General features: G+C 47.0%; 1 protein-coding gene across 1 annotated transcript in view; it reads right to left on the bottom strand.

The window, feature by feature from the left end:
• LOC130041084 (teneurin-2-like) overlaps positions 1-16,021 on the bottom strand; it is a gene marked incomplete at its 3' end in the record, with an annotated part of 839,548 nt that overhangs the window by 191,208 nt on the left and 632,319 nt on the right. Inside the window, exon 3 of the mRNA XM_056133111.1 lies at positions 15,322-15,531. Coding sequence (XP_055989086.1) covers positions 15,322-15,531 — 210 coding nt within the window. The remainder of the gene's footprint in view (positions 1-15,321; positions 15,532-16,021) is intronic.

The following is a 16,021-nucleotide window of genomic DNA, read 5'->3' as shown; positions in this document are numbered from 1 at the left end:
AAGAAGACACAGCGTTTGCAATACGGGTACTGAGAGATTATCATGTCTCTTCCTTTACCTGTTTGCAACACCTAATTCTCTTTTTTTAAAATTTTTATTAGTGACAAACCATGAGGTACAGTTGTAGACTTACAAATTTTTGTGCTTGGGTTTCATTTATACAATGATCAAATACCCATCCCTTCACCAGTGCCCATTTCCCACCACCACGGATCCCAGTATCCCTCCCACACTCCATCCCCCCCATCCCACCCTGCCTCTGTGGCAGGGCATTCCCTTTTGTTCTCTCTCTCCTTTTGGGTGCTGTGGTTTGCAAAAGAGGAATTGAGTGGCAATCATGTTCAGTCTAGAGTCTACTTTCAGCATGCTTCTCCCATCCTGAAAGGATCCTCCTAACACCCTTTATTTGGTGCTCCCTTCTCTATCTGAGCTGCCTTTCCCCCTAGCATGTGTGGCTGGCCTCCAAGCCATGGAGTCAACCTCCTGGTACTTATCTCAGCTATTCTTGGTTGTTAGTCTCCTATTTTGTTACTTTATGTTCCCCAGATGAATGCAATCTTTCTATGTCTATCCCTCTCTTTCTGACTTATTTCGCTTAGCATGATACTTTCCATGTAGTACCACTTGGCTGGAGAGATAGCACAGCGGTAGGGCATTTGCCTTACAAGCGGCCAACATGGCCGACCCGAGTTTGATTCCTCCGCCCCTCTCGGAGAGCCCGGCAAGCTACCGAGAGTATTCGATATGCCAGACACAGTAACAACAAAGTCTCCAATGGAGACGTTACTGGGCCCGCTCGAGCAAATCGACGATCAACGGGAGGGCCTTTACTTTACTTTTTACCACTTGTATGTAAATTTCATGACTTCATATTTTCTAATAGCTACATAGTACTCCATTGTGTAGTTGTGCCAAAGTTTCTTTAACCAGTCATCTGTTCTCGGGCACTCAGGTTTTTTCCAGATTCTGGCTATTGTAAAGAGGCAACACATAATTCTTATCGAGTGATCATTTCCAACCATCTTTGTTATGGTGGTCCATTCTCTGTCCCAATTGCCTTCTCCCGCTGCATTTAAGGCAAGCTTACAACTGTGGACCAATCCCTCCTGGCCCTTGTTTCTACTATCCTTGGGTCTTAGCGTCATATTATGTTGGTGTTTGTTTCTTTTTTAATCCCACAAATGAATCTAATCATTCCATGTCTATTCTTCTCCTTCTGACTCATTTCAATCAAAGGGGTGAGAGAGAGAGAGAGAGAGAGAGAGAGAGAGAGAGAGAGAGAGAGAGAGAGAGAAACAGAGACAGAGAGGGAGAGACAGAGACAGAGACAGAGACAGAGACAGAGACAGAAAGGAGGACAGTATCTGCCATAGAGACAGGCTGGGGGGAGGGACAGTGGGGACACTGGTGCTGGGAAGTGTACACTGGTGGAGGGATGGGTGTTGGAACACTGTATGACTGAAACCCAACCATGATCAGCTTTGTAACTCTGTATCTCATGGTGACTCAACAAACAAACAACAACAAAAAAGACAAATCAAAAGGAACCTTCTTTGGAAATAAAGTCTTTCTGGGTGGAATTAAGATGAGATTGCTTTGGACTACACTGGGCCCTGGTCCAATCCCTCACCTCTTTCAAAGAAGGATTTGGAGATTCCACAGCATGCTCTGGGTGAAGAGGGAGGAGGAGTCTGTAGTGAGGCTTGTCCAACCAACACTTACCAAGGATTACTCGCAGTCCCCAGAGCAAGGAAAGGCAAACAGGATTCTATCCTCAAACCTTGGGAGGAAGGAAGGAAGGAAGCAACGCTGAACCAACATCACTGTTCTGCAAATCTACTTTGTAGAACTGTGGGAGAGCAAGACTTCATCGATTCAAGCTATCCCATCAGTGGTACCTTACAGTTGCCCTACTAATTAAACATGGATACTAAGGCCATGCATTTCCTCAGCACATTCTCTTGACTGAGACTGCAACACTTCAACTACTTAGCCACTGTGGCAGACATCTCAAAGGAGCAGCTATTTAAAAAAAAAAGAGCAAAATGAAGAGATATTCCTGGAACCCAAGGAAGACATGGAATACATAAACAAAGACCTTTCCTCATTCTGCCCTTAGGTGCCTCTACTGTTTGATGATCAAATTCACAGCCACAATCAGAGACGATCTCAGGTCTCAGAACATTCCAGTGGCCTGTGGTCGACAGACCCAAGTGAGAAAAGCTTAGAGCAGTTTCTGTGCATGTGCCTTTTTGTTGCTTCAGGCTCCCAGAATTCTTTGAAAGTTAGATCAGCGCAGATGTCTTAAAACTCCTCTCAACCCACACCAAACGAGCATTCAATGGAACAAAAAGACCAGAGAAATGACCCTCATCTTGATGCGGTGACAATTTAACATTGACACAAGGGACTCTACGCATGAAATACCAAAGAGAATATTCCAAATCAGAATCTAATGAGCTGCTAAATTGAATAAGGCAGACGGTGAGGCTTGGGAGACCCTGACTCCGGCAATGGGTGCAGGGAGTGGGGTAGAGTTGACTGGAAAAAGCATTTGGGAAAATACAGGCCCCCGTGCTTGGAGGGGCTGGGGCGGGATTAGTTATAGTGAAGGAATAATCATTATAGTATCTTTCCTCTCTCCTGTCATCCTAAGCCTGGGATTTTCCAGCAAGGCTGCGGGTTGAGGTGGGATAAAGACACAAAGCTCTAACAACTCTACAGGGCTCCCTAGCCAACAGCAGCAGATAGAGACAAATCTGTAGATGGAGAAAAAAATGCCCCAGCACCTCCCAACTCGAGTACACAACACATAGCATTGCCTAAGACGGAGTCACCAGTGAAAGCAGGTCTGAGAATACCAAACCTTTATACCTGGGGATGAACTGGGAGTGGTAGGTGGTGGCATGGTTCTACTATCGTACTAAGTAGTTTGCCAAGCCTCAGTATTTTTATCTTCTCTTGAATATTTTTTCCTTTTCACCAAAAGAAGAAAATAGGAAGAAGCAAATAATTCTACAAGGTTGGGTTTAAAAATAGCAAATGATTTTTTTCATCACCACCAATTTCTGCCTTCCCAGAAACAAACACCCTCATTTTTTTTTTCTTCCTATTTTTGGGTCTCTATAAGCATGATTGGCTTCTCTTTCTCCCATTTTCAATATTAGGATGATTTCAATGATCTAGTCACTTCTCACCACTGAGACGCAGATGTGGGTCTTCCCTCACTGCTGGTCTGTCTGCATACATACCTCCGCCCTACCTCCCACCCCCTTCTTCCTGATTAATACTGAGATTGTAACTTGAGGTTTATTTCTTCTGGCCACGCGGGTTTGTGATTTGGTTGTGCTAGGAATCAACGACGACGGTCTCATTCTCCTTTTGTGGAGTTGGTTTTGGAGCGTTTATTTTTCCATTTCTCCTTATCGCTCGCTTGGCTTGTGGTGCTCGGTGGCGTTGCTGAGTCACGATGTACTGCATCATCTGTGCTTCCCCCCTCTCTGAGGGGTTTCCCCAGTTACAAGACGGGGATAATAACAGCATGGCCTCACAGCATCATGGTGTGGCTCTGCCCCAGCCCAAACACCACCAGGACCCACTGACCAACAAAACTGGGATTGGCAAGGAGGGAAAAAAAGCCACAACGCAGGTCTCCCTCAGGGGAGTCCTTCAAAGTCACTATGGGGGGAGGAAGCGGGGCTAAAGATTATGAGGTCACTGCATGTAGGTGCCGGAGATCTACTCGGATCAGGTCCCAACATCCTGTGGTGATGCTATAACTTGGGAAAAAATGACAGTCACCACCAGGAGCCTGGGGAAGGCTTTGCTTCATGGAAATGTTTTTTCTACTATGGCCCATTCCTTTCCTCTGACAACTTAGAAGGACTCTTTGGTGGGGGGCGGGGGGAGGGGGGTGTAAGGAAAAGCTCAGAAGATCTACCCTGAGACTTCTCACTGGGGGAAGTTTCCCAGGGAAGAGCTGCCCCACTGCATTCTACTGGCTCAGCGGAGGCCAAAGTGAGCTTTAGGAATGTTTTGGCCTGACACAGTCTCCAGGGGCTGGAAGGATAGTACAGCTGAGAAGGCGTTTTATCTTGCATGCAGTTGACCTGGATTCTGTGCCCGGCATCCCATATGAGTACAACCATGAGTAACTCCTGAGTGCAGAAGCAGGAGTAACCCCTGAACATTGCTGGATATAACTATACACACACACACACACACACACACACACACACACACACACACTGTCCTCCCATTGTTCATCGATTTGCTCGAGCAGGCCCAGTAACGTCTCCATTTTGAGACTTGTTGTTACTGTGTTTGACATATTGAATATACTCTCAGTAGCTTGCCAGGCTCTCCGAGAGGGGTGAAGGAATCGAACCTGGCTTGGCCAGGCTGTCTGCGTGCAAGGCAAACGCCCTACCACTGTGCTATCACTCCAGTATCCCAGACCAGACCAATCTCGTCATTGGCCACCATCCAGATTGCATGTCCTTCTCTCCTGGAAGGGAGCATGACATGATGCTCATCATAACCATGCTGCTAGACCCCGTGCCAGGCTGTTTCACTCAGGGCACCCCGGGGGGGGGGGGGGGGCGGGAGAGAGCCCTCCCTACCCCAAGGGACCGAGCCCCAGCATCCAGAAACCTCGAGAACTCAACTGCCATCATTCTCATGGCCACTCTTCACATGCTCAGGCAAAGCCTCACCCATGAGTGAACCTTTTCCTGGATACCTCATAGGACACACCCTACCCATACTCCAAGAGTACTACACCACAATTGTTGAGATTCAAAGTAGGAGGCAACCAAGCTTAGAGGGAAATGTTATATTATTTTTCTGCTCTGGGGCAGGGAATGGGGTTCGAGATGGAATATGGCGGTGGGAAGGTGTCATGGTGGTGGAATTGGTGTTTGAATATTAAATGTAATCAAGTATTGTAGACTACATTAAAAGATAAAAAAAATTTTAAAAAAGAAAGAAAATATCCAGAAGACCCAGAAAAAAAAGGCTCCAGACCCCTGGTCAGATAGTACTAGCCAGTGGCCACTGTGAAGTAGAATCCATGTCTACCCTGAGCCTCCTTAGTCCTCATGACCATCCTATAACACACACCCAAGATTTTTCTCCACCACTTTCGCATTATGTACACCTTTTGTGTTCTTTAAATATTCCTCAACTGCACACGCCCGTCACTGCCCCATGAACATGAATGAGTTTTCTGATAAATGACTCGCATCTGTATAAGCTGATACATTATGCTAGCTTGGCTGGGCATATGCCCAGGTGTACTTTCTCTCTCTCTCTCTCTCTCTCTCTCTCTCTCTCTCTCTCTCTCTCTTAAACTGTTCTCTGTCCCCGTGCTGGCAGACACCATTGCCGACTCAAGTGTTTCACTATCAATCAAGTCCTGTTCTGTTTGGTTGTTCCTGTGCTTCGTCTAGGATGCCAGTCTTCTCTTGGAGGTTTGAGGACATAGAGGACTCCGACAAGGTTATAGAGTGGTCTTGTCTACGATTGCTCCCACTTCTTCCCAAGACTCAGAGGGCACGGCTGAGTGAAGGTGCTAGAAGTCAGGTACGTTCAAAGGCAGGGGAACACCATAACCAAAGGAGATTCCAGGAGTCTGTGAAAGGGTCTAGGACTTGTCATTGGTATCAGGTCAGTTCCCAGCCTCTAGAGCTGCCCTTTCTCTCACTTGGGCATGAAAGTTTGGTGAGTTTCTATTGATAACAATCATTAGAACAAGGCTGCTACAGAAACATCTACTCACACTGAGAGTTATACGGCACCAAAAACACAGGCAAGGAAAGAACATATTAAAAAGTTGAAGACAACCCCCCCCCCCACACACACACCTTTTACCATTAGAAAACTTTTTTTTTGCTTTTTGGGTCACACCCAGTTATTCACAGGGGTTATTCCTGGCTCATGCTCTCAAAAATTATTTCTGGTGGTGCTCAGGGGACCACATGGGATGCCAGGGATCGAACCCGGCTCGACCGCATGCAAGGCAAACACCCTACCCACTGTGCTATTGTTCCAGCCCCCTAGAAAACGTTTATACATCAAAGTACAAGCAATACTCAGGGAAAACAGTCTGCAGAACCCGAAGAATATGGTTGCAAATTCTATTCTAGTAAGTTTTTGGTTTCCAGTTATATATAAAGAGCTCCTACGATGGTATAACAATAAGCTGAACAACCTGATTATACACTTGGTAAAGGGCCAGAGAGATAATACTGTGGGTAGGGCCTTTGCTTTGAATGTGCCTGACCCCGGTTCAATCCCCAGCACCTCAGACGGTCCCCTGAGCACCTGCAGGAGAGATTCCTGAGTGTAGAGCCACGAGTAAGCTCTAAGCCCTGCTGGGTGTGGCTCCCCACCAAAACCAATGTTGGTAAAAGACTCGAAGAGGTTTCTCTGAAGACTTCGTTATGGCAAACAAGTACCTGGAAAGAGGTACTCATCATTAGGGAAATAGCGATCAAAACCACAGAGAGAGACCCTATCACACCTGCCAGGGTGGCTATTATAAATCAAAACAAACCTGGAAAGTCATGGGAGTCAGCAAGAATGCAGAACAAGGAGAAATACATGTGCATTGCTGGTGGGAATGTAGACTGGTACAGTCAGGGAGGAGAACTGCACAGTGAGTGCACAGAAAACATAGAATTAGCATCCGATCTGGTCACTTCATTCCTTGGTACCGACCCCAGAGAAGTCAAAGCAAGTGCTTGAACCGATCTTTAAATACCAGGGCTCGAGGCAGCATGACTCACAAATAAGCCCAAAGATGGAAACAATTGTGTTTATTATCAGAGAAATGAGGAAACAAAAGACTCTCCAAAGATATGAAAGGAGATTATTCTGTGTTAACCAGGCGGAGAATCACTACCTATGAAGCGAAGTCTTGGAGACTTTCTCTAGTAGAAAATAAGTCAAGGTCCCTGAGAAGTCAGATTCTGAGTGCAAAATAAACTGAGATTTTTCAAGGGGTGAGGGTGGGCTGGAAATCAGGGATTGTATTTGATAGAGGCAGAGTTTCTGCTGGGTGTGGAAAAAAATTCTGCAGGGGGTTGAGAGATAGTACAGCAACTAGGACATTTGCCTTGCACGCGGCCTACCCGGGTTTGATTCCCAGCATCCCATAGGGTCCCCCGAGCACTGCCAGGAGTGATTCCTGAGTGCAGAGCCAGGAGTAACCCCTGAGCATTGTCGGGTGTGACCCAAAAAGAAAAAAAAATTCTGCACGGGATTAATGGAGAAGTCACAACACAGTTGATGCTCTGGAACTATTCACTTTCAGTGAACGATAAAAATGCAACATTCTGAAGTGTCCAAGATATACGGAACAAAAACTAGGGCTATTTCACCCAGTGCTGGAAATGGGCTTAGTCCCCAAGCTGAGATGTTTGGGTTTTGGCCAAGTGAACTAGGGTTCAGGGCGAGGGCCCAAGAAGGCAAAGGTGGATATACCCGGCAGTGTTGGGATCAGCCAGGCCACCTCGGGGTGGGGCTGGCGGCATCCAGAGCTGCATCTGCCGATGCCTGTGGGGACACTGTGGTGGCGGGAACTGAATCCAGGTTGGGTGTGTGCTAAGCAAGGTCCCTACCCATTGCTCTGTCTCTGGGCTCAGCGGAGCCATGTGAATCTGCTCTCTGTTTCCATCACACATGATGCAAAGCCAGAAATGAAAGCAATGAAGCCCGTTACCAAAGATACTAGTGAAAGCATTCATTTCATAAGGACCACACTGAGCATCTCATGGACCTGAGCACAGAATCCTGCCCTGGAGCGTTCTGAATTAGGGGGTAAAAGAGAGCAGCAGAGAGAGGAGTTTAGAAGGAGTAGAAGAGTAAGTTAGAATGGGGACCTCAGGGAGGGGGGCGGGGTGGTGAGCAGTCTTTCGATGGGCGGTGAGTTAAGATGTCAAGTTACCGTTAGCCAAGGAGCACAGTCATCAGAGAGCGTAATTGCAGTGAGCTAGCCAGGAAGCCCTAAATTAAATTAAATGACAATGGCAGCATCTGATTGAGAAGGCAAGATTTACAACACAGGTCTGGAGAGATAGTGCAGTGGGGAGGGCTGTGGCCGCTCTTGGGGCTGGCCCAGGTTTTGTGCCTGGCACCCTTTAGGGCCAGGCATGAGCCCCTCTCCCGAGCCCCTCCAAGAGAGATCCCTGGACTCGGCTGTGAGCACAGCTAGGCATGCCCCCCCCCCAAGCAACAACAACAACAACAACAGCAACAACAACAAACAAACATTGGAGGGGAATTTTTTCCCCCAAAATACAAACAATATAAAGGAAAGAAGTTTTGGGGCTGGAGCGACGGTACAGAGGGGAGGGAATTTGGCTTGTACATGGCCAGACCCAACACTCTTGGGAGTCCTCTGAGTCTCACCAGAAGTGACCTCTGAGCACAGAGTCAGGAGCAAACCCTGAGAGCCACTGGGTATGGCTCAAAAAAAAAGTTTCCTTTGTTTTATTTATTTATTTTTTTTGCTTTTTGAGTCACACCCAGTGTTGCACAGGGGTTCTTCCTGACTCATGCACTCAAGAATTACTCCTGGTGGTGCTTGGGGGACCATATGGGATGCTGGGAATCGCACCAGGGTGGGCCGCGTGCAAGGCAAACGTCCTGTCCTACCCTACCCGCTGTGCTATCACTCCAGCCCCAAGTTTCATTCATTTAAATATAATCTGTGAACTCTCCTCTTTGCTGTCCCAAATCTGGCCCCAGGATAGTGGGAGGGGCCCAGCCAAGAGGTGGCCCAGACAACATGGGGTTTTGTTTCTTCTCAGCATAGCCGGATGTCAGGATGTCAATTAGAATCTCTTTAAGGCTATCAAGATAAATGTTAACACTGGAACCAGCTTTTCAGGTTCTGGGCAATGACTATGCCCTCCAAGTCAGCTTATTCCCATCAATACTGAGTTGGGTGCTAATATTCAGCCGATCCTGAAGGCAGACTGTCTTTAGGACCTGAGTGTGAGAACTTCCTTCCCTTGCTCTAAGGTTTATCTGTGGAGCGAGTCCAGTTTCAGCCTTGGGCTGTGCGATTTAGGGGTGTAATAAGGGAAGAGACATTTCTTTTCATGTTCTCTGTCACAGTCTGATGCGGGCTTTGGTCCTCTGAATCCCCTTTAAGAGGAATTTCCTTCAGGGCTCCCTGGAAGGAGTCAAAGAATTTCTCCAGAACAGCTGGTTGGTTTTTAATCTCACAAATGTTCTGCCTCTTGTTCTTTCTCTATCTCTCTTTTCACCTTGGTTTCTAGGAAGCTTGGAATCAGATTTTCTCGACCAAAGAGTAAGACATGACTTGACCTAGATAATACTCTACATATGCTTTTGCTCTTAAATTTTTTTCCTATCCCCTTGCTGTGTCCCTAACTGAAGCTCTCTAGTTTTTAAAAAGTCACTTTTAAAAGGTCACAAGTTATAGGGTAAATATGGAAGGGAGGGAAAAAGAAGGAAAGAATAAAAAAGGAAGGAAGGAAGGGAAGTAGGGAGGGAGTAGAGGGGAGAAGGGAGGGAAGGAAGGAAGGAAGGAAGGAAGGAAGGAAGGAAGGAAGGAAGGAAGGGAGGGAGGGAGGGAGGGAGGAAGGGAGGGAGGGAGGGAGGGAGGGAGGGAGGGATATAAGAAGGAAGGAAGAAAGGAAGGAAGGAAGGAAGGAAGGAAGGAGGGAGGAAGGGAGGGAAGAAAGGAAGAAAGGAAGGAAGAAAGGAAGGAAGGAAGGAAGGAAGGAGGGAAGGAGGGAGGGATATAAGAAGGAAGGAAGAAAGGAAGGAAGGAAGGAATATAGGAAGGAAGGAAGGAAGGAAGGAGGGAAGGAGGGAGGGAGGGATATAAGAAGGAAGGAAGAAAGGAAGGAAGGAAGGAAGGAATATAGGAAGGAAGGAAGGAAGGAAGGAAGGAAGGGAGGGAGGGAGGGATATAAGAAGGAAGGAAGAAAGGAAGGAAGGAGGGAGGAAGGGAGGGAAGGAAGGAAGAAAGGAAGGAATATAGGAAGGAAGGAAGGAAGGAAGGAGAGAGGGAGGGAGGGAGGGAAGAAAGGAAGGAATATAGGAAGGAAGGAATATAGGAAGGAAGGAAAGAAAGAAGGAGAGAGGGAGGGAGGGAGGGAAGAAAGGAAGAAAGGAAGGAATATAGGAAGGAAGGAAGGAATATAGGAAGGAAGGAAGGAGAGAGGGAGGGAGGGAGGGAGGGAAGAAAGGAAGAAAGGAAGAAATATAGGAAAGAAGGAAGGAAGGAAGGAAGGAAGGAAGGAAGGAAGGAAGGAATGCACAGAAGGTGTAGCTTAGTTATCTGGATGAAAATGTTGGAGGGGAAGGAATGATTTTTCAAAGTCTCACAAGTAGAACCCACCTTTCTGCTTGACTAGCAGAGATTGGGGGTAGACCAGTTGGTCTCCACAGAGGTCAGGGGTTGAGTACCCTTTATTACTGGAGGGATAGAAAATAATCAGTTTTAGAAAATAAGGGCCATTGGGCTCAGAGAAGAAGTTCTCTTGTTTCTTTGAAGTTCTCATGTACTTCAGTCATGTGCTTTATGTCCAGGTTCTCTCTGGACAACCGCATCTTTGGGGCGCAGGGAATGGACATGGTCACTCTCCTAAACCTGGGCTATGTTAATGCCAAAGGCGGGGTGATGGGGTTGTGGAATCACACTCAGAGTGAGGCAGGAACCAATTTTACTGTCATGGGTAGAAAAGAGACTTCTGTCATCATGAAAAAAACAGTTCCTGTAAAAATCAAACCCGGTTTTCTATATACAAGGCCATTGCTGAGAGACCAAGGGAAACAAACTCTGTGCAGTCAAACAGGTAAACAGAACTCAGCTCATCCCCTGTTCGCTTTGTCTGGGACCCTCGTGCCCCCCCCCCCCAACCCCTTGCCTCCATGCCAACCTGGAAATCCAGCCTCAAACATCAAACTCAATTCAGAACACAGATCCATCTTTACACTCTGCATCTTCTCTGTCAAACTCTATTTTCAATCCTTTATGTCAAATTTAAATTCATGGCAGGTTTATTCAGATTTTGATAGAATCCCCAATTTGTCATTCACCCCAAATAATTTTCAGAACACACACACACACACACACACAGGAGTGAACATACATTTGACCTCACTTTAGCTAAGTCAAGAACTTGGAAAGATTGCTGTGCGTCTTAACAATTTCTCAAGTAAGTGGCCCCTGAAAATAAGGGTGTCGCACGCTTGGATTTTCAACCCTAGGGTGAAGACCTGCTATCAGCACAGCTCTTGTTTGTGATGGAAACAGACCCTCAAATTTTCTGCGCATTTTTGGTCAGCTACCGAAGCTTAACTCGCTATCCATCTTAAGTGGGTTGAACAAATTGGTCTGAGTGATGAAAAATGGATAAACCTGACTCTGAACACCAAGATCTCGTGTCCGCCCAAATGAGGTCCTGATGAGGCCGAAAGCTGACAAAAATACTCCATCAAAAACACACGAGCAGGTACAATGTTGAAAGAAAACTCTCCCCACATTATCATGGAGAGTGTGTGTTCTGGAGGGTTCTGAGATATGAGCTGACCTCATTGACGTAAATCTCTGCTTGGACCTTCATAGAGGTATCCAGGAATACAGTTTTTCCAAAGCTCATTTTCCCCCCTAATAATCTCTGTTCTTTTTTAAAAAATCGACCAGCAGGTGCGCCTCATTTCAAAAGCCTCTTGTCCTCCACAAGACGATATTCATGGTGATTGCATAGTTTGAAATAAAAAAGCAGCACAACACAAGCGAGGGTAGTTCAATTATACGCAACATAATCGCAGCAGCAAATAAAGGGTCCTGTGAGCTAAAATCGGGTGGCGAGGCAAGGAAACGGGGAATATATTTCCACCTATTTTTAATTATATAGAATTTCCTCAAACATGATTTTTCATAATATATTCCATTAAGTTAACATCATATTTGAAGAAAGAGCATTTTCTGATTTCATTTTCAGCCTGATTTTGAGCAATTACAGTGTCATTGTTCCGCAGCAGAAAGGTTGAATTCATTTGCTGTGTGGTTATGTGAGTTATGATTGATGCCTCTTCTCCAAATGATAAACCAATCACCCCAATGATGTAATGTCATTTTAAGAGTGCCATAATCACATTTCTCTCAAACTAGGAGCTCTGATGAGTTCTAATAAAGATTTATGGTAGATTAAAGGCCTTCATAATATCAACAATGGATTGCTCATTTGATGAGAGATTTGATTAGGCAATTTTGGAGGGGGGGGTTAGAATTTGAGTTTACTAAATATATCAGGCCTGGCTTTGAAGAAGGGCATGGGCCATCACAAGTGGCAGTCCATCCCACCAAACTCCAAAATGCCTCATCATCTGGGTTGAAGGAGCTCCATTCTAATTGTAGAGGTTGAAGCCTGCCACGGCAGACACTCATGGATGGAGCCAACTCATCAAGGGACACTCTTGCTCTAGAGAGCTCTGGATTGCTTGGCCTGGGATGTACTAATAAATATGTGATGAGTGGCCAATTTGGAAGATCACATCAAGGCTACGGAGTCAAGAGCAATTTCTTTCTACAAATGCCAGTCCGTGGCCCATGGATACTTAACCTCATGATATTGTCCATGATTGTCTGTTCATGGGAACATGTCACCAGCAGGAGAAACCAAAGCATGGCGCAATTTCTCACTGGACTGGCAATGATATTACCTAGGATTTGGACACTGACACCTCAGGCTTTGGCTGAAAAATCCTCCCAGAGAGATGAAAGCCTAAGACCAGCTCTTCTGCTCCATGAAGGTACAATGCGTGTGGTCCTTCTCTCCCAGAAGGGAGCATAACACCAAAGGACCCAGCTCCTGAAGCTGAAACCTCCAGAACTCAACTGCTGCCATGTTCACGGCTGCTCTCCACACGCTCGGGCCAAGCCTCACCCACAAGTGAACCTTTTCCTGGAACGGCCACACAACACTTCATAGGACAAACCCTACCCATACTGCAAGAGTACCGCACCACATTTGATGGGATTCAAAGTAGGAGACCACCAACCTTAGTGGGAAATATGATATTCATTTTGGTTCTGCTTTTGGGCAGGGATCAGGGCTCGGGATGGAAAAATCTGAAATATGGTGGTGGAAAGATGTAATGGTGGTGGGATCGGTGTTTAAATATTAAATATAATCAAATACTGTGGACTAATTTATTTATTTTTATTTTTTTGCTTTTTAGCAAATGCACAAATGCACACCTGGCAATGCACAGGGGTTACTCCTGGCTCTGCACTCAGGAATCACCCCTGGCAGTGCTCAAGGGACCATATGGGATGCTGGGAATTGAACCCGGGTTGGCTGTATGCAAGGCAAATGCCCTACCCGCTGTGCTATTGCTCCAGCCCCAATTGTCAACTACTTTATAAAAATAAAAGAAGGTACAATGTGCAAGAAGGGCTGAGAGTAGGAGGTTCTACATGGTCAGCTTGCTAGATTCAAGTGTGGTGGCCCCAGAAGGGGGTTCTAAGAGAGGTCACCTCCATCTCCCCACTTTCCTGCCCCCACCAGCCCGTCAGACTTGGCAAGAAAACCAGTATCACGTGAAAGGGACACAGTGAGAAGGCCGAATCATTCCAACCAGCAAGGAAGAAGTCACGAGTCAACTCTCAAACCACAAAGGATCATGGAGATGCCCACAGGTCAGCCATGGGAGGGTGACCAGGGTCACTCTAGAGATCGGAAATGCAGGGGCAGAAAATCTGTTCTGTGGTCTCTCTTGCACATTGCTCCTGAGGTCAGCAAGGTCTCATACCTGCAGTGGGCAGACTGTACCCACTCCCCACTCAAAGCCCCCCTCACTCCTGTGAGGCAAAGCCAAGCCCCTCCAGTAAGAAAGACATGTCACCAATGTCCCTCAAGTAAGACAGACATGTCACGAATGTCCCTTCAGGAAAACAGACATGACACCCATGTCCCTCTAGGAAGAGAAACATGTCACCAGTGAGACATGACATATCACCAATGTCTCTTCAAGAAGAGAGACATGTCACCAACATCCCTCTAGGAAGAGAGACATGTCACCACCATCCCTTCAGGAAGATAGACATGCCACCAAACTCCCTCTAGGAAGAGAGATGTGTCACCAATGTCTCTCCAGGAAGAGAGACACGTCACCAATGTCCCTCTAGGAAGAGAGACATGTCTCCAATGTCCCTCCAGAAAGACAAACATGTCCCCAATATCCCTCCAGGAATACAGACATATCATCAAAACCCCTCTAGGAAGAGAGACATGTCACCAATGTCCCTCCAGGAAGTGAGACATGTCACCAATGTCCCTCCAGGAAGTGACACATGTCACCAATGTCCCTTCAGGAAGACAGACATATCACCAAAACCCTTCTAGGAAGAGAGACATGTCACCAAAATCCTTCCAGGAAGAGAGACATGTGACCAACGTCCCTTCAGGAAGAGAGACATGTCACCAAAATCCCTCTAGGAAGAGAGACATGTCACCAACATCCCTTCAGGAAGACAGACATGTCACCCATGTCCCTCCAGGAAAAGAGATACATCATCAACGTCCCTCCAGTAAGACAGACATGTCACCAATGTCTCTTCAAGAAGAGAGACATGTCACCAACATCCCTCTAGGAAGAGAGATATGTCACCAACATCCCTTCAGGAAGACAGACATGTCACCAAACTCCCTCCAGGAAGAGAGACGTGTCACCAATGTCTCTCCAGGAAGAGAGACACGTCACCAACGTCCCTCTAGGAAGAGAGACATGTCTCCAATGTTCCTCCAGAAAGACAGACATGTCCCAAACCAGGAATACAGACATATCACCAAAACCCCTCTAGGAAAAAAGTCATGTCACCAAAATCCTTCCAGGAAGAGAGACATGTCACCAATGTCCCTCCAGGAAGAGAGACATGTCACCAACGTCCCTTCAGAGAGACATGTCACCAACATCCCTTCAGGAAGACAGACATGTCATCCATGTCCCTCCAAGAAGACATATATGACACCCATGTCCCTCCAGGAAGAGAGACACATCATCAACATCCCTCCAGTAAGACAGACATGTCACCAATGTCCCTCCAGGAAGAGAGACATGTCACCAACATCCCTCCAACATGTCACCAACGTCCCTCCAATAAGACAGACATATCACCAATGTCCCTGCAGCGATTCAGTGGCAGATAGATGGGTACATTCTGCCCTGAGGCTCTTGGTAGCACCGACTCCCGAGCAGTCACTTGGCCCCCAAGACCTGGTGGTGCCCACACCCCACGACGCCCGCCCGCGGAGACAGCACACATTTCCTTACCACTGCTGGAGGCTTGCTGGGGCCCTGCGCATGCTCTGAGCAGGTATGAATTGGGGGAGAACTCCTCATCGGGATTGGTGTCCATGATTTGGTGGGAGGTGTTGCTGTCTAGCAATGGCATCTGGCAGCTAACGGGTGGAGGATTATGGGAGCTAGGCAGCTGAGCAGATGGGAGGAGGCTAGACGAGGATGTAGGTGGGATGGGACGACCTGGGAGAGAGGACAGAGGGGTCAAAGGTCAGCATGAGTGTCATGAGAGCATCCCGAGCAAATTACAGTGAAACCCACTCACCATGCCAATATCCACCGAGAATGAATCGAATCAGGGTGGGAGGGGTGTGAAATGCTCCGGATGACTTATTTCCCATCCCATGCCCCAGCCTGCTCCTCCCATCCCGCCCTATCCCGTGGCTTTATGCTTTATACATGAACAAATTCACACTTGAGCTAGTTGCCTATTACTAGAAAACGTAAGTAAAGATAAAACAAACAAACAAACAAAAAAACAGCCTGAGTGGAAATATGCCTCTACCTGGCTCCCAGTGAGTTGGGATAGAAAAACAAACACAAGCTTCTCTCTACTACCCCAGCCACTGCCCTGCTCTCCTGGGGTCCCTCATTGACCCCTCTCTCTTCTCTCTTTTCTCTCTCTCTCCCCCCTCTCTTCTCTCTCCCTCTTCTCCCTCCCCCCCACCTCTCT

Source organism: Sorex fumeus, unplaced genomic scaffold, assembly GCF_029834395.1.
Source record: "Sorex fumeus unplaced genomic scaffold, SorFum_2.1 ptg000097l, whole genome shotgun sequence".
NCBI lineage: Eukaryota > Metazoa > Chordata > Mammalia > Eulipotyphla > Soricidae > Sorex > Sorex fumeus.
The sequence above is the reverse complement of the archived record's forward strand: the minus strand, read 5'-3'. Positions and strand labels throughout refer to the sequence as shown.